Source organism: Falco naumanni, chromosome 1 (genome assembly GCF_017639655.2).
Source record: "Falco naumanni isolate bFalNau1 chromosome 1, bFalNau1.pat, whole genome shotgun sequence".
Lineage (NCBI taxonomy): Eukaryota > Metazoa > Chordata > Aves > Falconiformes > Falconidae > Falco > Falco naumanni.
In genome coordinates, this window is record NC_054054.1 from 101,170,144 (window position 1) to 101,190,687 (window position 20,544).

At 55.9% G+C, this 20,544-nt stretch overlaps 1 protein-coding gene across 2 annotated transcripts in view; it reads left to right on the forward strand.

Annotated features, from left to right (window-relative positions):
* STX1A (syntaxin 1A) overlaps window positions 1-20,433 on the forward strand; it is an 88,045-nt gene extending 67,612 nt beyond the window's left edge. Inside the window, exons 6-10 of one of the 2 annotated variants that reach the window (XM_040613099.1) lie at window positions 6,659-6,767; window positions 14,165-14,238; window positions 14,552-14,689; window positions 16,396-16,506; window positions 17,133-20,433. In XM_040613099.1, the coding sequence (XP_040469033.1) occupies window positions 6,659-6,767; window positions 14,165-14,238; window positions 14,552-14,689; window positions 16,396-16,506; window positions 17,133-17,210 (510 nt within the window). In that variant the 3' untranslated portion in view covers window positions 17,211-20,433. The other variant, XM_040613108.1, reaches the window with a different exon arrangement.
* The last annotated feature ends 111 nt before the right edge of the window (window positions 20,434-20,544 follow it).

Here is a 20,544-nt window from a genome sequence, read left to right on the forward strand (position 1 = left end):
AGTCTCGAATTTTTGGTGCTATGGGTCAGATCCTTGGTGGGGCCACCACCTTGCAATGGAGCTATTGCACCTGACATTGGCTGTGTTTGTAGTGTGAGCGTCCCTCTTGGACTCCTGGCCATACAGGGACAAACAGCAGCCCAACTAGAAATCTGGTACCCAGGTTTGTTCCTTGTTGAGGGATCACAGCACAGTGGTGAGAAGGGAGCTCAGGACATCCCAGCCCCTGCCACAGAGCAGTGCCAGTCGTGTCAGGTTGCTCGTGGTCCTGTCCAGCTGTATTCTCAGTATTAGATTCTCAGATATAGAAGGATGGAGATGCCATTGGCATCAGTCTATGGGTCCTCAGGGCCCCAGTCCAGTGTTCGACCAACCTTATGATGATTTTTTTCCTCCTTACTACTAAACTGGAATTCCCTGTGTCCCAGCTTGATCTGTTGTCTCTTGTCCTGCCCCTGTGCACCTCCAAGAAGAGTCTGGCTCCAGCAACTCTCCATTCTCCCACGGGGTCGCTGTAGGCAGCAGTAAGATCCCCCTGAGCTTTCTCCCCTTCAGCTGACCAAACCCTGCTTCTCTCAGCCTGTCCTTATTTCTCCTGTGCTCCAGCTCAGAACACCTTGGTGGCCTCAACTGGCTTTGCTCACACGCAATGTGTTTTGGGGAGCCCCAAGCAGAACGTGGCACTTTAGCTGTGGTCTCACAGGCACTAGGTGGAAGTGAACAATCCCTGTCCGCCCCGTGGACTGTCCTCCTGCTCACCCAGCACATGATGAGTTTTACCTTCGCTGCTGACTATGGGACAATGGGACAATGTGAAGTCCATGAGGACTCCCAGAGCTCTAGGTACTTTCAGGCCAGCTGGCCCCCAGCCCATCCTGTGACATGCATCCTGTCCTCGGTGCAGGATGCTGCATTTGCCCTTGAGCTTCATGGTGTTCCTGTCAACCCCTTTCTCCAGACTGTTGAGGTCCTTCTGAATACCAGCCCTGTCTCCTATTGCTCTCCCCACTTTGGTATCTTCTGCAAACTCGCTGAAAGCGCGCTCCGCTACACCTTCCCAGGTTACGGGTGAAGATGTTTAATGGTATTTTCAGACCCAATATCGCTCACTGAGGGATTACCATTAGGAACTGGCCACTGGTCGGACTTGTATCGCTGATCACAACCTGGCAGTCCAGACAGTTTTCAACCAACCTTATCCAACCTGTGTCCTGTCAAAATGGCTGGAAGAATACTGTGGGAGTCCGTGTCAAAGGCCTTAAACACAGGGTGTGCACCATTCCCTGCTCTCCTCTTACCTGCATAGGCCAGTCGTCTCATTGGAGAAGACCATCAGAATGGCACAGTGTGATTTTGTCCGGGTAACTGGAAACAGCCAGCATGGATTTACCTTCTTGTCCTTCTGGGAGGGTTTACTCAGTGACCTTCCCAGTGACTGAGAGGAGGCTGAGACGTTCCCCAAATCTTCCCACCAAAAGATGTGTCATTTGCCCTTTTTTGCCAGTCCTCTGGAACCGCCCATGGTCATTGCTGTCTTTGGCTCTTTGCAGTGACATTAGCCAGCTCCATCAGCATGCTCGGATGCATCCCACCTGGTCCCGTGGACCTGTGTATTTCCAGTTCCTGTAAGTGTGCCCGATGTCTGCGTGCCTCTCCACGGGCAGTGTTTCATGCCACTAACTTCTGCTCAGAGGGCACCGGGATGCCAAGGACAGACCTTAGCAGTGATCACCAAGACAAAAGAAGAAATGGAAACCTTAGCCTTTGCTGTGTCCCCAATCACTAGAGCTCCTGTCCCATTGAGCAGTGGGACCACAGCCCTTTGGTATTAGGGCAGCCCATCCCACGGCCCCACACACTCCTCGCACTGCTCCAGCTGAGCTCTGCCTCTCCCAGCTCCACCCTGGGTGCTTGGGCGATGTGTCTGTGTTCCCCCAGAACCTGGCCCCACTCCCACCTTGACTCCTACCTTTGTGTGTGGGATTTGGGATGATTTGAACTGGAGAGCTTGTTTAGATGTGCCTAGTACTTTAAGTGTGGTCCTTGTGTAGGTATTCCTGCAGCAAGGACTTCACTAGTTTGCATGGGCTTTGGCGTGAGCAAATCACTGAGTAAAGAGAGGAATGAGGAGCTGATTCCCCCCTTGTTAACAAGTTGTAAATTAGCAGTAACTGAGCATTAAGATTATGGACTTTTATTCTGGCTTTGCCGGTTTTATCTCCATCCAGAAGAACCTCATCAGACCTGGACCTTTGTCCTGGTTCCAGCTGGGACAGAGTTGATTTTCTTCTCAGCAGCTGGTGCAGTGCTGTGTTTTGGATCTGGGGTGAGGACCATGCTGAGGGCACGCTGATGGTTCGGGTTGTTGCTGGGTGATGTTTACACTTGGTGCAGGATTTCTCTGTCCCTTGGGCCCTGCCAGCGAGAGGGCTGGGGGGGCACGGGGAATCGGGAGGGTTCACAGCCGGGACAACTGACCTGAACTAGCCAAAGGGCTATTCCATGCCATGGGATGCCATGCTCAGTCTATAAACTGCGGGGAGTGGGTCGGCGCCTGCTGATCGCTGCTCCCTGAGCATCAGTCAGCGGGTGGTGAGCAGCTGTATTGTCTATCACCTGGGTTTTTTTTCCATTCCCTTTGGATTTTAGTCTTCTCCCCTTCTCCCTCCTTTTAATTAATTTGTTGCTGTTGTTATTATTTTATTTCAATTATTAATTTTTTCTTATCTCAGCCTTTGAGTTTTATCTTTTTCCTGATTCTCCTCCCCATCCCACTGGGGGCAGGGGGAGTGAGCAAGCAGCTGCCTGGTACTCGGTTGCTGGTTGGGGTTAAACCACGACAACCTTTCATAGGAACAGCTTTTTCTTACCCTGGGCCAGCTGGCCAGGCTGTGTTGGAGCCAAAAAGGCAGGGAGGTTCATGTGAGTCTGGTCCTCTGGTAGGTGCTGGGGCAGGTGGTGGTGCTGGTCTCCTCCCTGAAGGCACCAGCCCATCCCCCAGTGGCTGTCCCAAACTCCACAAGCTCCCAGCAAACAGGTCCCAGGGGCAGCCTCGCTCCAGGGCTGCTTCTGCACTGAGGAAAGGTTGTTTTCATGTTCTAAATTAATTACATTAAAACCACTTTGTTTATCCCTGTTCCACATCAGCCGTTTGAGTAAAGCACCATGCCTCGGTCAACTCACCAGCAGCAGAAAGATATGGGGAGCTTTGGGGTCACAGCTCCGAAGGGCATCCCCAGCCCAGGAACATTGCCAGTGAGACAGGTTCTCAGACATCCCAACAGTATTTCCTGTGTTTCTAGAAGTATCAAATTTTGAGTTCCTAACAGATCAAAAGCTGCTATTTACAGTCTTCCAAATGTCAGTAATTTTGGTCCCTGTAATTCAGAGCAGCTTTTGCTGTAGTTGTTTTGGGGCTTGGTTTGTCTGCCTGGTACAGTGGAAATATTCACCTCACTAGAGAATAGTTTGAACTAGTTCAAACACTGAAACAAACCCGGCCGGTAGGAGCTCAGGAGTGGGACCTCTCTCCCTGCTGTAACCCTGACAGGCTCAGCAGGAAGGTGAGCATCTTCCCTGGGATTCCCCATGGGATGAGCACTTCAGAAATGTCTTTCTTTTAATAAAAAACATTGAAGGCCAAGGTTCCAGGTTTCAGTCTATGCTTTGTGGGAGTTTCAGAGCCCCCTGTGGGTACCCAGGGCTGTATGAGCTCTTTGGAAATCCAGCTTGGTCGTTCAGCAACTTGGGCTGTCTGCCCCATGTTTGGGGAGTGAAGAGTTGCTGGCCCAGGGTGAAACAACCCCATTCCCTAGCTTTAGTTAATATTTTCTGTTTAGTGAATTTCTTTCAAATGCAAGGTACGTTTTTATTTACTCTGAATATTCAGGTAGTTTTATGTAATGAGTGAAAGCCATTTAAAATGCTTTTTCCAGCCTGTTTTGCATGAAACTCTGTGTTCCTTCAAAAATCAAGTGCATTTTGTAGACATGTGGGATGCCTGTGGGAACATAAAATAACAGTCTGACAAAATAAACACCAAGTTAAATAACTTCTTAAGTCAAAGAGGTATGGCATGGTATACTGATTAGCAGGAAGGGGTGTCATTCAACACCCAGGCTATACTTGGCTGCAGATCAAAATACCTTGATACTTTTCAGCTGAATGAGAATGAACTGGAGTTTAGGAAAACAGTTTTGAAAAGGTAGAAGTATTGCTTAGATGGCACATCACATTTTTTGCCAGATTTCAATCCACGATGCTCAGGAGCTGTTTTGACCTTGCCTTGGGCTGGGCACCTCTCGAGCAGAGGCTGCCTGCTCAAGCTGAAGCTGCCAGGAGGCTTTTGTGTGTCGTTTGCCAGCGGAGGAGGAATAAGATGAGCTGAGTCTTAAGTCTCTGCCATAAATACTGAGCTGCTGCTTGCTTAGAATAGCTGCAAAGCAAGTGCAAGTATATCTTCAAGATGTCGCCGGTGCCGTGTCCTGGAGGTGGGGATGTGTTGGCTGAGGCTGCTCCAGGTGTACCAACATCTGGTAGGAGCATCCGAGTGCCAGTGTGTGCCACGCATGTCTGACCCTGCAGAGATGCTGTGTTCCGCCTGCCCCTCCTTGTGCAGACTTTGGGAGCTGTTCCAGCTCGACAGTGCTGGGTATAGCCCTTCGGTTTGTCTAAGGGTGAGCTCAGGCCATGCTGGTGGCCCTGAAAGTCCCAGGGGGAACACTCATGGGGGGTATCTTCATTGGGTTAGTCTCTCTATGTCTTTCTGCTGATCCTTTCTGAGTATTGTCTTTTCCTATCCCTTTTCCATCATCTCCTCTCCTTTCACCTTCCACCATTTCTCCATATCTCCTCGTGTTCCCTGCTCCCCAGGCTGGGCTGCATGAGCAGTCGATAGGGTGAGGTTGGGGTAACACAGGCTTTGTCTCCCTGCAGCACTACTGTGGGTGCCCATCGCGTGTGAGTGATGCTGAGTGCCCAGGATGGAGGTGTGAGATGTGGCTGGTCCCATCAGTCGCGTGATGTTGCTTCTGCTGCATGATTGAAGAAGCGCACAAGCATTTCTTTCTTGACACAGTATTGGGTTTGGCTTTGCTTAAGACTCGTGCACTGGATTTGACTTCACTTAAGACACATGCACCAGATTTGCCTTCTCTGGAAAGGGAGGCTTTCAGCCCTGCGAAGAAGGGCTTAGAGAGACTGGTGGGTGACAAATGGGACATCAGCCAGCAACGTGCACTTGCAGCCCAGAAAGCCAAACACCTCCTGGGCTGCATCACCAGCAGCTCAAGGGAGGGGATGCTCCCCCTCTGCTCCGCTCTCCTCACAGCCCCCCGCAGCGCTGCTCCAGCTCTGGGGTCCCCAGCACAAGGCAATGGCTTTGAACTGAATGACGGTGGGGTTAGGTTGGACAGAGGGAAGGAACGTTGCACCACGCGGGTGGTGACATGGGCACAGGCTGCCCAGAGCGGCTGTGGGTGCCCCATCCCTGGCAGGGCTCAGGGCCAGGTGGGACGGGGCTGGGAGCAGCCTGGGCTGGGGGGAGGGGGCCCTGCCATGGCAGGGGGGTTGGACTGGGTGGTCTCTGAAGGTCCCTTCCAACCCAAACCATTCTGTGAGTTCATGATCCTATGAAACTCAATTTCTGGCATACTGGGGAGAGGGTTCTATAACCCTTTATATACAGAACACGAAGAGATACCAGTGTTTGGATGAAGGATGCATGTGATGCTCTGTCTTGCCCTTCCTGGAACATGTTCAGGGCTGTTTGCTGTGCTCAGCCTGGCAGCTGGATCAGACCACAGGTCAGGCCCCAGGGTGGGTGCTCATGCAGGGATGAGCTTCCCCCCTGGGGACAATAGCCAGCACTGGAGGGGAGTTAGCGTTTTCAGTAGGACCCTGATGAGGTGCAATTCCAAGGTTTTCCGGTGCATTTCCTGTAGAATGGAAAGCAGCCTACTAAGATGAGGGTCTCCGTGTGTGGGGGCTGACAGCACTGCCACACCACCCCCCGCGGGCCGGCAGCCACTCACCTTGGGGCATGTGGCCAACCCCTGGGACCCCATAGGGCTGGTGCCTAGGGGAGCCCTCTGGCATGGGGAGGCAAAGTGGGACTGTATTTCCAGAGTGGGGACAATTACCCTGGACAGCCCTTGTCCCCTTAGCCCAGCCTGTGTGCCCCAGGGCACGGGGTCCCCCGGGTCTGTCCTGCCCACCTCTGGCATGGCAGAGTGACTGCTGTGGGTCCATCCTGCACCAGTGCTGGGTCCAGCACATCCTGGCAGCGCGGCAGAGGCAGGCAGAGCTTGGCCCAGGGCGCTCTTGTGGTCTTGGTTCTGGGCTGCCTGGGCACAAGCTGTGGTGTGGCGTGAGGAGGGTGCTGCCAGCCATGACCCACAGGTCTGCCCCCATCCCAGTGGTTACTCTGGGGGCTGAAGGCTGTGCTTGCATTGGGCTTGGGTGAGAGGTCCGGTCCACCCCGCTGGGGCCATGTTACCTGCTGCCACTTGCCCCCTTGCATTTCGTCACACTCCTCAGAGCAGCTTTTGGGCTAGAAATGCTTTCTGGGCTGCTGGGGGTGTGGGGGATGCTCAGGGCTGGCAGGTCTCTCCCCCTGTGGGACCCTCACCTGTGCTGTCTCTTCTTCTCTCCTCTGCAGCACTCAACACTGTCGCGCAAGTTCGTGGAGGTGATGTCGGAGTACAATGCCACGCAGACTGACTACCGGGAGCGCTGCAAGGGCAGGATTCAGAGGCAGCTGGAGATCAGTGAGTAAACCTGGAGGGGGGATGCAGCTGGGCTTTGCACACCATGGGACCAAATCCTGCACCGGCTCTTCACCGGATCAGAGCTCCTCCTGCAGCTGTGCAGAGCTCTGCTGTGAAAACCTGGGGGTGCACAGGGGCTGTGTGTGCACCCATGGGAGCAACTGGGACACAGCTTCTGCTGGGAGATAGGCACATGGTGGTACCTTGCATTTCAGTGTCAAACCACCTCCAGCAAAGCACAAAAACTCCCCTCAGATTTGCTTAAATGCTGTGTAGAGAGTGCAGAGAGCACAGGGAGAGGAAATCCTTCCTTGTTTGCAGCTGAATTTAAACCCAAGGAAGCTAGCGGGAATTCTGGACTCCCATGTGTTGCCTTGCCTTTCCTCTGGGTGCTTTTCATCATGGGTGAACTGAACTGAACACAAAAGCAGAGAAGTGAGCTTAGAGGTGGGGGCAGTCACTGCTCCCAGCAGTTTCCCTTGCCACAGGAGGAGCACGAGCCTTAGTGTGTGCCCCAGGTATCTCCCTGCACTCAGGACCTTGATGGCTCTTAGCAGCAGTATTGGTGTCTTCTGGCTGAAGGTGGGCCCCAGGTGACCCTCTGAGGCTGTCAGCACCATGGCACAAAGATCTCTCCCATCCAGGGCCCACCACTTAGCATAAGTCTTGTCCTGCCTGTCCACAAAACCTGCTCTCCTGGCGGTTCTTCTGGGCAGTCAGTGATAACCTGGTTAGTTTTAGAGAAATGTGGTCATCTCCCATCAAAAAAGAACCATACCACCACCATAATAATAATAAGCAAGCAAGGGAGAAGTCAGAGCATGCAGAAATTAAGAGATTTTTGCAAATAATCTCATTGTCAGAGAAGCATCGTGGGCTTTTGTGCTCAAATGAAAAAGTCTGAGTGCTAGTCTAGGGTTTCTTTTCTCACAACAAATGGATGCTTTCCTTCCTTTTCACAACTCGGTGCAAATAATAATGTAGGAGATCTTTGATTCAGAACGGTGTCCTGGAAGGTCACCTGTGGGATTGTCCTTCCTGAGCTGCATATACCTGGGAATCTGGGTGCTACTGCAGTGTGGTAGTTTCTGTGGAGGGCTAGAAGGAGACTTGGCTGTACAAGCCTTTCCTCTGTTAAGATTAGTCTTTAGGATGTATAATAATAATAGAAATGTTTTACACTGGCTGAATGGAAAGCTTGACTGACATGAGGCTCAACAAGAGCTTGACGTTTAATGTAAAGTAGGATGATGAATGTGTCACTATAGCTGACTGACTTGTTTGTCAGTGAACGTCATTCTGTAGGTGATACCCAGCCACAGGGATGGCTTGTAATGTAAATGTGAATTTAAGGTATGCCTACGCCTCCCTTTTGAGAAAGGAGGAGATCTGAAAGGACTCAGCCAGGTCCTCAGTTGTCTGCAGACCTGAAAGAAACCTTCCTCTTGTTTTTCTACGCATGGATTTTGGAAGAACTCTGCTGCTCTGCTTAAATTATGGAGATACATTAAATTGTACTTGTCTTTGCTCTGTCCATCCTGCCGGCTGTCAGTATTGATGGGGTGCAAGTAAAAGGCTGCTTAGGGCTCACTGTGGTGCAGTCTGCGTGCAAAGGAGTTAGCATCTAGTTAGCGATGGTGAGGGACCTGCTGTCCTTTTGGGGTGGAGCTTTGGAGCAGATGCGGAGGTAGGATGGGCTCTGTGCTGGGAAGGTATGCAATCCTGGGCGTAGTCCTTTGCAAAAGCTGGGTTCCTCTGTCAGGACAGCGGAAAATCTCTTCTGGCAGAAAGGCTCATCAAAAGCAACAAGCTTATTGAGGCTTTATCAGCAGTGCTTCCTGGGTGGAGGGGTCTGCTTGTCCTGGGGTGTCCCAGTGAGTCCCGTCAGTCCCTGCTGCTCTGGGGACTCTTGAACAGACTCTTCTGAATGGAGCTCAGCTGGAATGTGGCGACTGCACAAAGCTCTACGAAATCCTCAGCTCTCATTTTCAGCTCATGAATCCAAAGATAGAAAGTGCCAGGAGCTCTGACAGCAAAGCCAGTAAATCCCTGGGGTTTTGAAAGTATGAGAGCAAGGGCTTCTCAGCTGTTCAGGGGAGGCTTTCCAGTGCCATGGTGAGCTTCTCTGTCCTGACTGCATCTGCTTCTTGCTCTGGAAATAGGACAGTCACAGGAGAAATGGCGACATCACTGCCCCAGGCCATAGCCACCTCCTGGGGCTCCCCACAGCCCTCATGATCTGCCCCTTCTCCTTGTGTAGGCACTGCTATGTCTGCGTGTGCCAGAGGCTGTGCCTCAGTGGCCCTTGCCATCACTCTGGCCCATCTGGCACACACTGAGCCATCCACGAAGTGGATGTCCTCTCCCACCGCTTCTGCCTCTCATAATCGTTGTCCTCACCCTGCCCTTACTCACTTGCTCTGCTCCCAAACACACAGAGATTGCGCATGCCATGGAGGGACTGCAGGATGCGCCGTGTTCTGGGGTTGGTGATGGCAGGACAGATGCTCGGGGGCTGTCCTCTGGCTGGACCGTGCCTTCCCCCAGTGGTGTCCCTGCTTCTGTTGCTGGGAGCTGTGCTCCCCAGGCACGAGCTTCCACAGTGCCTGTGGTGGGAGGTGTTGCTCCTTCGGTTTTTTCATCTCCAATTTGTCTGCTATGAGAAATGATATCTTAAATCTAATTAGGATTTGCTTCCAGAAAAAATTGGATTTGAAACTTGGAGGAGCTTTCTGTGGTGGGTGTGCAGCTTTGAAGCTGTGGAGGTGCTGCACAGACGCTGCTTGTTTTTATGAACAGTTTTGTTATGTGCGAGACCAAGGAGCCAAAAATAAAGCATCTGCCATCTCCAAAGGCACTATGAGAATTAATCAGCCCCTGTCCCAGTGTGCAAGACCCGGTTAACTGATGGGCAGAAGGGGTAGGCTGCGGGTGCATCCCAAGCTGCCCTTGAGCCAAGAGGGTAGGGGGGCTGCTCTGGCCACAGTGGCTCCTCTGGGCAGCCTAGGGTGGTCCCAGAGCCCTTGGTGCTGAAATGGCCTTAATTAGGATTCCTGTGACACTTTCATCTCGGGGAAAAAAACGTGGGATTTGTCTGAGCTAAAAATGTCTGGTTGGGTGAAAATGCCTGCGCAGCGCTGGAGGTTGGCCCCTGCAGCCCTGCCCTGGCTGAGCAGAAGGGGTCCTGAGGGACAGGGAGGTGGGGGGCAGTTTGTGGTGTGCTGGGCAGGCTCTTACAGCTGAAGTCTGCTCATCCCAACACCACTGCAGGCAGTGCTAGGGCTGTCTGAGCTGGGGGATGGCCAGGGGGGTTGGGTCACTCGCACCCGTTACCTCTACAAGCACAGGTGGACAGGGCAGTGTTGTCCCTCTCTCCAGGAGTTGCGTGGATTTGTATCTAACAAGAGCTTGAAAGCCAGATCCAGACAGATGAACCCAACCTTGGGAAGGTGCCTTGTCCTCAGTGTTTCCAACTTGAGTCCTAGCTGTTGCTGTGTGGGTGCTTGTGCAGCCCTGCCACCGGGAGGAGAGATGCTGCAAGCTGAAGGAGCACAGCTGAGCCGCTGAAGTTAATTCAGCCATGGCATGTTTGACTTCTGCAGCCCGGAGCTGCCTGGAGCCTTCACTATTTATAGAGTGTCTGGCATGCAGAACTGGGCAAGCTGGCGTTTGGTGTCAGCTGGGTGATGGGGTGAGCTGTAGCACTGGGAGCTTCCTCAGGGTCCTGCATGCCCTGATGGAACTGCTTCTGCTGCATCCCCTGGGAACTGGTCGACGGGGGTGGTCGCTCCATCCAGTTGGGCATCACAGGGCCAAGGACCTTGGGGTCTTAGGTAAGACCAAGCTCAAGGTCCCAAGGCCAAGGCAGTGGCCTTGGGGTTGAAAGTTTCCTCAGTGGCTTCATGTCTCTGCCTGTCCCAGAGCTTCTGATGGCCTTGCTGCACCGTGACCTGTTCATCATCTCTTGCCATTCTCTCCTTGCCAGCTCAGGGCTGAGTTTGCTTCTCCCTCGTAGCTGCAGCTCCAGCAATGCTCTGTGCTGCTTTGCTCTTTGGCAGAGCTGCTTCTCCCCAGAAATCTTTAATTTCTAGAGATGCCAAGTAAGAGGAAGATTTACTTTAGAGCTCTCTAGGGAGGCAGGGGTCCAGTTCTCGTGATTTTCCAGTGTTTTGTCAAGTTTCAGGGCAGGGGTTTTCCCCCAGGCTCTTTTCCCTTTGTGGGCACCTTGCACTGACACAGTCCTTTTGTTCCTGTTTGTGGCTGTGCAGTAGCTCTGTGGTGATGTGGGCAGCAGATCAACCATGTATCTAGCAGACTTTCATCTGATTTTATTGCTGTTGAGGAGCTAACAATAGCCTTTCCAAACCAGGAAACCTAGCCAGAAGGCAGTGGACTCCCTGGGAAGTCCTGTGGGGTCCTGCGGATCAGCTATATGGCTTTGGCAAATGTGCTGGATGGTGTAGGTGAGATGCAGCCTCTTGGCCTCCTGCTTTGGCTCAGCATTAAAGCAAGCCCTTCCTGACAAGCCTTTGGCCTTTTTAACCAAGCCTGCCCTGGCTGGCCAGTTGTTAATCCATGTGATGTCTTTGCTTTTATGTTTCACCTCACCGCAGCTTTTACTGGCCCCGCACTCTGCAATAGGGGAATAGGGTACCAAGGAGGTGGTGAGGGCCGGGGTGAGAGCATGTATCCTGCATCCCATCCCACCTCTGTCTGTGAGAGATGTGGCATCTCCTGAAGCTGATCCCATTGCTTGCCCTCGGAGCTGTCTCAAGGGCTTGAACTGGGCAGAGCAGGTAGCCCTTGATACACTGCGCCTGGCACGCTCCTCCTTGTCACTGTGCCAGTGACTGCTCAGAGTTGAGCACAGTCAACAGGAGTGTTTGTAAACACGTGCTGTTCAAGCCCTTGTTCTCCTTTCCTGGAACTGAGGGGGTTTCAGCTGAGAGTGAGGAGCCAGCAGGTGGGAAGAGCTGGTAGGTAGGTGTTGCTCATCATCCTTGGTGGGAGTGATGCTGTGTCATCCTAAAACATGTAACAGTCACTGGAAATGGGCTGTGGACCATTCCTGGAGCTGGGGAAGGTGTGGAGGGTGATCATCCCAAGGGGATGTTGGCATTATGCAGCTCCTTAGACCTATGAGTGTGCAGACGGCAGAGCTCAGCCCTCACCTGCAGCTGTGAGCAGGCTGCACTGAGCTCACATGGGGTGCAGACCGGTCAGGTTGTTCTCTTGCTGCAAACCAGAAGCTTCTCAGGGCTTTGGGTGCACTAACAGGTGTTAGTTGTCTAGACCAGCCTCACACAGGACTTCTACCTCTCTCCATGGGTCCAGGGGCTGTGCAAGATCAGGCCTGGGCCACCCAGCCCGTAGCTGAGCCATGCTTCTGAGGTTCCTGTCTTTAGACAAAGGCCTTGACTGTGCCTTTGTTCCAGGGGTGGGCTCAGGTCTACATTCAAGATGACAGCTTGCCTCTAGTCCTGTCTCCTGGGACTTTGGATCTTTATTTTAGTCATGTCACAGGGTCATGGACGCGTAGAGTGGTTTGAGTTGGAAGAGAGCTTCAAAGATCGTCCAGTCCAACCCCCCTGCTGTGGGCAGGAACATCTCCCACCAGAGCAGGTTGCTCAAAGCCCCGTCCAACCTGGCCCTGAACCCTGCCAGGGATGGGGCACCCACAGCTGCTCTGGGCAGCCTGTGCCATTGTCCCGCCACCCTCATGGTGCAACATTTCTTCCTTATGTCCAACCTAACCCCACCCTTGTTAGGCTTAAAACCATTGCCTTGTGCTGGGGACCCCAGAACTGGACACAGCGTTCCAGGGGTGTGTGTCTCAGGAGAGTGGAGCAGAGGAGGAGCGTCCCCCCCTTTGAGCTGCTGGCCACACTGCTGGTGATGAGGTCCAGGAGACACTTGGTTTCTGGGTTGGAAGTGCACATTGCCAGCTGATGTCACCCACCAGTATCCTCCAGTTCTTCTCCTCAGAGCTGTTCTCTATCCATCTGTCCATCCGTCTGTCCGTCCATCCATCCCTCCCCCAATCTGTGCTGGTACCGGGGATTACAGGACCGTGTGAAGATGTGTAATGACTTGTGGAGGTGTCCTTGTTGGAGGAACTCCCCAGGCAGGGTAGGAGCACGCACCAAGGCTGTAGGGTGGTGGCCAGGTAAGGTAGGGCCCCCTGCGGTGCTCCCTGGAGCACTGACACACTTGTGGTGAAGGTCTGGACTGGGCTAAAGGTTTCACGCACCTCCCTGGTCTGAGCCCCTGGTGTGGCACTGCTGGAAGCAGGGAGCACTGTCCTGTGGACTGTCCCTGTGCTTTACCATGTCTCCTCCATCTCCCTGTTCAGAGGTGCCCGGGACCTACCCTGGAGGATGTTCTCCCCCTTTTGATGCCATTGCCAGAGCCTGCAGGCAGGGTGTCATGGGGGAGCACTGTACACTTCCCTGCCTGCCTTTCTGCTGGGGTTGGGTTTGTCAGGCTTGGTAAAATTGTGTTAGCTGCTCCTGCCTGTCCGCCCGCAGTCGCTCCTCATCACACCAGTGGGATGTCTCCTGCCATCTCTGCAGGCAGCCTGCTCACCCTTCCCACTCCACTGGGCAGCCCCAGGAAAAGCCTGTCTGACGCCGGCATCTCCGTTTAGCGCTGTAATTTCACAGGTCCTGCCTGGCTGTTAGCCTGAAGAATATGCTATAATTAATGGTGCAGGATCAGTGTAACCCACAGAGTGATTAATATCTTTCGCCTCTGTAGCAGCACAGAGTATGTCCATGGAGAGGGGAAAGCAACCACGCACAATAGGTGAATTGCTCCCAAAGGAGCTGTGGGGCTGAAGGTACCACCCTGGGACCAAGGAGGGGGGTTGTGACACAGGGGGAAGGATGGAGCCTGGTTCCTGTTATGCAGCTGCAGGGCTAAAACTCAGGCAGCCCAGCAACTGCGGCTGCCAGGCCAGTGAGCCCTGCTGAGACCAGTGTCCTCATGGCCTTGATCTGGCCCGGGATGGGGCTTGCCAAGAGCATCCCTGCTCGTGGCTTGCTGCTCTCCATCCCTCCTCCTTCACAGCCTGCCAACCGGGTGCTGGTGGCTGTCGGGCCTTTGGCACCACTCCCTGCCCTGCAGGAATGGGCAGCTTGACCAGGAGGGACAGACAGGCCTGGGTGAGCTGGGCCAAGCTGGCAGTTTGACTCCCTTAAAAAGAGGGGTCACAAATCTGGTACGGAGCCAGGCTGCGAGATTGCAGCCCCTCACTACAGCATGCTCTTGGGGTTGGAAGCTTTGATCCGTTCTACCCTTGGGAGATGCCATGGAGCCAGCAGAGCCTTGCAGTAGGGCTGCAGGACCCATAGCTGGGTCAGGGGGCTCATGGCTGACCCATGTTGTCTCACTTGCAGCTGGCAGGACTACCACCAGTGAGGAGCTGGAGGACATGCTCGAGAGTGGCAACCCAGCCATCTTCTCCTCCGGGGTAAGCACCAGCACAGGCTAAAGCCAAACCAACCCCCTCGTCCTGGGGTGGGGGTTGCCTGGTGGATGTACTGCCACAGTGGCCCCAGTACAGGAGTGATGAGCACAGCCCACGCAGGAGGTGGGGCGTGGGTGCTCAGGTCTGGCCTGAGGGTGCTGCCTAAGCAGGGGCTGTGTCCTGGCTGAAGGATGGGGTGGGGTTTACTGCAAACAACTGCCTGGCTGGAGGTGCTCTGGGGCTTCTGCTCTTGGTGCCCCTAAGCCCAGCATCTGAGGGGCTGAGCATGCTGCTCAGTGGCTCTGTCTTCTTGCAGATCATTATGGATTCAAACATCACCAAGCAAGCACTGAATGAGATTGAGACACGGCACAGTGAGATCATCAAACTGGAGAACAGCATCCGAGAGCTGCATGACATGTTCATGGACATGGCCATGCTGGTGGAGAGCCAGGTAGGGAGACACTGCAGCCCGGTGGCTGGCTCGTGTGGGGAGGTTGGAAGGTGATGGAGCTGCTGGTGGTCCCCAGCCTGGATGGGTGCTGAGGGGAAAAACTGCATTTGGAACTGATGCAGCCCCCACCGGGGCTGAGCTGGGCTCCCCAGGGCTGGAGCCACCCGCTCTGTGCCAAAGAGCCGGGGGCTGCTGTGTGCCCAGGGCGGGAGGTTCGGTGATGGGCTCTGGAGAAGGGCAGTTGGTGGCTGCCACGCAGGTGGAGATTTCTCAGTCTCCCACGGAGCACCGGGCCGTGCCAGGTGAGCTCAGGGTGCTGCCAGCCTTGGTGGTCCTGCCAGGCTGCCCCTGGCTGTGCCCAGCCCGCGGTGCCTGGGCCCGCAGCCAGGCACATGCTCCAGTGTCTCTGCTCACCCCGCTTCTTGCCCGCCATGCTGCCACGGCCTGAGGAGACATCAGTGGCAGGTAAAGCCCCGCCGAGCCCCCTCCAGTGCTGCATGCTCCGCTCTGCATGGCTGCACCCTGCATGTCTGGCTCTCGCGTGGCACAAGGGCCTGCCCATGGCAGGCGGGCAAGGGTGGACGCAGCATGGCAGCGTTGGTGCCTCATCCTGCCTGCCTGCCTTGGGGGACAGATGTGGGGGACTCTAGGCCCTGCTCTAAGGGCCTAGACTGTGCCAGCACCCTGCATTGCCCTGCGGGGTGGAAGGCTCCGAGCTGCTGGCACCAGGAGCAGAGGGGTGCCAGGCTGGCAGCAGTGCTGGCAGCTGCCTGCTCCGCCCCAGGCATGGCACAGGTGGGAAGGAGAAGCAGCAGCTTGAGGCAAGGCAGGGAGCAGCAGGGAGCCTGGTGGGGTGCTGGTGTCAGTGCTGGAGATGGTAACAACAGAGCACCCCTGGGCTTGCAAGACTCATCGTCCCCGTGCTTTCCAGCATTAGGCTGAGAAATGAGCGTTGCAGAGGTGCTGGCCGTGACCCCTGGCTCTGCAGCCCTGCTTCCTTCTGGGCTGTGCAGGGAGGTATTGGGCTTCAAGTTGCCCACCCCTGCTGACCCTGTCTGTCGGTCACATGAACTGTCAGGCTCTGTCTCCAGCTGGACCTGGTTGCTTCCCTGTGCAGTCAGGATGGGGACAAAGGAGGAGGACAGGCTAGGGGACCATGTCCCCATGAGCTGGGGGGGCAGAGCAGGGCAGGACTCCTTGCAGTCCGGTCTCACCACCCTCACTCTGGGGCTCTCTGCTCTCAGCCAGGGCACTTGTGTGGATCAGAGTGGTTGCCCCTGCATGTATGTGGTTTTGTGAGCATCCCCTGTGGCGGTGCTGGTGTGGTCCTTGCTCCCCTGCCACGCCTCTGGTTTCGGCAGCATGCAGCACGGTGTCAGTGTAGATCCTGTTGCAGCTTTGATGTCACCCGAGGTACCAGACAGGGTGGCCACCAGGCCAGGACCAGGCTGGGGAACTCCTTTGACCCTCACCCTTGCTTACCTCCCTGCTGGGATGTGCAGAGGTCTCAGCCCTCTGGGACAGAGCCTTCAGTCTGGACTCTCCACCCCGGGGCATCCTCTGCCTGCAGGCAGCTGACAGTCCCTCTCTCTCCTGTGCAGGGCTGCTGGGCAGGGTGACCTCCACGTGTGCAGAGGAGCAGCAGAGCAGGAAGGAGCTCATGTCTGCACATGCACGGGCACGTGGGCTCTGTCCCCGCTCTGCAGGGTGAGATGATTGACCGCATCGAGTACAATGTGGAGCACTCGGTTGACTACGTGGAGCGGGCTGTGTCTGACACCAAAAAAGCAGTGAAGTACCAGAGCAAAGCCAGACGGGTGAGTCATGGCACTGGCTGGGGCCTGTCCTCCCCTGCTGCCTCCATCCTGGGGTCAGACCCTGCCTGGCGCCCCTTCACGGGTGCCTGGGCACTGCTTTACCCCACACCACCGGGTGCAGTGCAGGTCCTGCTGGTGGCACCAGCTGATGCAGAGCTCCCTGGCTCACGCTGCGTGAGCGCCGATGACAAATGGTAGGGCAGAGGTGCTGCTTGTCAGGGAGGTCAAGGGACAGGGTGGATCCCGTGGGCCAGGCCTGCTGTGAGAGCCATGTCCCTTGCCAAAAAAAAGTAGAGAAAAGGCATGGTTCAGCTCTGACGCTGAGCACTGTGCCAGCTGCCTGTCCCAGTTCCCATACCTGGTCCCATACCAGCTTGTCAGCTCAGGGACCTGTGGGCCACCAGTGCAGCTCTGGCAGCCCAGGGCTGAAGCAGAGCTGGGGTGCCCATCCTGGCGTCAGGGCTGCTGGACTGGACCTCCTCTGGCTCCCAGGGTGCTGCTCAGAGCCTGTCACAGGCAGACAGGACCAGGACAGGTCACAGCCCCCTGCTCTCAAGGCCAGCCTGCCCCAACACTCACGGTCCCTTCTCCCCTCTCTCCCTGCCGGTGTTGGGACACCTGAGCAGAAGAAGATCATGATCATAATCTGCTGTGTGATCCTGGGTATTGTCATTGCCTCCACCTTCGGCGGCATTTTCGGCTAGACTCACCCCACGGGACTGTTCGTGTGCAGTGGATGGAGCCACGCGTGCCATGGGGCCGCAGCCACGCCGGAGCGAACCACGCAGCCCCGGAGCCTCCCAGCAGCATTTCAGTTTCTAATGCATGGTTGTTTGTGACGCTGTGTGTGCGGTGCGGTGCGTCTGTGTGGAGGGAGCGCCGGCCCCGGGGCGCGGGCAGGGTGCAGGGGACGGTGATGGGCACAAAGGGGACCCGGGACAGGGGAACCTGAGCTCTCATCACTGTTCCAGCCTGGGTGGCTGGCTGGGACCAGGTGGGGACAGAGGTGCCCTTGGGCACTGCTGCTCCTTCTGTGCTGGGCAGCCTGTGTTAGTGACAGCCGAGGATGAGGAGGGATGGACGAAGGGTGTTAGGGGTCCTTGGGAGCACAGTGCCCGGTTACATCCCTCAGCTTCCCCATCACCTCCAGCCAGAGCTCATGTCTGTCACCTGCATCTGTGCTTGCAAACAGCTTTCCTTGGGCTGCTTCTCTCACGGGGCCCTTCCCCAGGGGTGCGCTCTGCCAGGCCCAGTCTCCCCCTGTTCCTGCCAGCTTCAGGGCTCTGTCCCTGCTGCCCTGCTGATGGCAGGGCTGCCCCCTCCCTAGGCAAGCCCTCGCCCAGATGTGGGTGACAGGGGCTGGACGTGCTGCTGCTGGCAGTGGATGCCTAATGGAGCAGCGTGGGATGAGGAGCTGCTGCATGGGGCCACCACAGTTGTTTGGGGATGGGGACAGGCCACGTAGGGAACTGTGCTGGCCCAGCAGGGAAGGATGGCACAGGTACTTTAAGGCCAGTGTGTTTCACTGGCTGCTCACCCTGCACCAAAGCCTCACGGTTCTGTTCTCAGCCCTAGCACGTGGTGGCCCTGGCTGCTGCTGCCCCCAGGCCTGGGCTCTGGCTGTTGAGGTTTGGGGCTGGCTCTGATGCCAACAGTGCTTGCCTGGGAGGACTGCGTCCAGCCTCACTCCTCAACATTGGCACCCGTGGCTGGGGGTTGGAGGCAGCTGGACTTTCTCCTGTTGTGGTCCCAGGAGCAGCCCCTGCTGCATTCAGCCCCCACCCCACCCCCCACAAGCTAGGAGCAGCAGCTTTCCTCCTCTATCCTACCAGCTCCTGAACAGGGCAGTGCCTGACTGCCCCTTTCATGTCTTCACCTTTCAATGTCTGCCTGCCCCTCTGCCACCTCCCCCTGGCACACTGCCCTTCTGCCTGCTTATCCCCTGGGCCATCCAGTGAAGCAGCTGCACTTGGTGGGGTACTGTGGGAGCGGCTGGATGCCTCATGCCCTCTGCTGCACCCGCTACACGGGTGCAGCTGCTGTGGTGTGGCCTGAGCCTGCTGGCAGCTTGGAGGAACCCTGTGTTGCCACTGTCCATTTCCCTTGGGTCGGAGTCAAGGTGCTGCCTTCACATTCTTCCAGAGACTCCAGGGCTCCAGCTGGCCCAGGCACATGCCAAGGCACCACAGAGGAACCCAGAGCAGGGTAGTCACCTGGAGCCAAGCTCACAGCCACCACACACTCGGATAGGGGCTGGACACAAGCCCAGATGCTGGCTACAGAAAAAGGCACTTGATGGCAGAGTACTCCAGCTGCAGGCATGTCACATCCCTGCTTCCAGTGTAGAGAGGCCAGTGCTGCTCCAGCCCTGTGCTCCTCCACCCTGGCTGGTTGCTGTAGCACGGGCGCTGGCCCTGTGTGTGGTGCCCATGGGTGTGAGGTGAAAGGCTGCGAGCTGTAGCCAAGACACAGTGCTGCCTTCCCTGGGTGCAGCAACACAGACGTGGCTCCTTCCTTGCCATTGTCACCAAAGGTCCCACACTACAGCCCCAGTTGCATTCAGCTGCCCTTGGGAAGCGTGTCCAGCCCAGTCCCCTGCCCTGCTGAGCCCAAGTCCCCAGTGGGTCCAGCCACGGGAACATCCAAGACTGGAGCCCCCTTCTTTCACAGTCCCACAAGTGATGCGAGCTACAGCACTGCAGCCTGCGTGTGCAAAAGGGCTTGGGGCGCTGGGGCCCCTGCAAGCAGGGGCAGGCCGGCTCTGGCTCCCCCTCTCCGGGGCAGGAGGCAGGCATGGGCAGGGTCCTTGCTCGGTGGTGTGTCTGAATCCAAGACAGGGAGCTGGAGGTGATGGCACGAGTGGTCACTGCTCCGGCCCCAGGCAGCTCCCTGCCACCACAGCCTGCTCTCTGCTCTGCTCAGCCAGCAAGAGCACTAGGCCCCCTCCGGGAAGCAATAACGCTGCTGGCCGGGCTGCTCCTGGGCAGGCAGGCAAAAAAGCTCCTCTCAGGCTCTCACCCTGCAGCAACGCCCACCGCTAGCACAAGGCAACTCTTCTTCCACGCAGCAGCTTTTGTGGCACAAGCTCACGTGACATCAGGGCTATGGCCCACCCCAGTCAAGGCACAAGGCCAAGAAAAGCACTGGGGGGAATTCTGGCACTTGCTCCTTCCTTGTTGGTACCACCGTTGCCAGCAGCACCCCAGCAGCGGGAGCTGGATGGGGCCACAGTTAGCGATTCTGCTACTGGCACATTGCTGAGACCCTGCAGGCAGCGGTGGTGCCAGGCTCTGACACGAGGGAGGCAGAGGAGCAGGCCGCTTTTGGTGCCACACAGGCAGGCTCACACTGTCCTCGCTGTGAGGGGAGGGTGTTTTGGTGCAATAATTACCCCTGCACTACGGGAAGCCCCGTTCCGTTCCTTTTTACCTACCCGTCGTTGCATGTACAGACCAAATCACCAACAGTGTGGTTGTGCTTTGCGGAGACATTCCACTTTTTCTTTCCAGCTCCCAACCTCAGACCACTTGTCCTTTTGGGTTACACCACCTCTGTTCCAAGTGCCACCTGCCCTCCCAGCGCCAGGAGTGTGTCGATGCAGTATTTTCATGAGCAGTGTGGGGCACGCACAGCTTGCACTCAAACTGGGGATTGGTTTTTTTTTGTAATTAATGTACTTGAAGGCTTTCCGAGCCCCCCGTGGAGTTGTACTGTTGCTGTACTGTGAGCTAAGTGTCCTTGTTTTCTATGTGGATCTTGACCCTGGCTTGCTCTGTCTCACTGGACTGGATGACACTATATGTTGCCTCTTTTTTCCTTCACCCTTTCCCTCCCTGCTAGCCACCCTTTCTTCTCCCAAAGCTTTGGGTGCAGACAGCTTCCCATTTTGTGGAATTTTTATGTAGAATAAACATTTGTAACTGTAAAGCTCTGGCTGGCACTTCTCTGTTTCAGGGGAAGGGAGGTGGTGGGGAGCAAGTGCTGGGGTGCGGACAGCCCCAGCACCCTGGGAGCACTAAAGCAGACATGGTGGGCCTG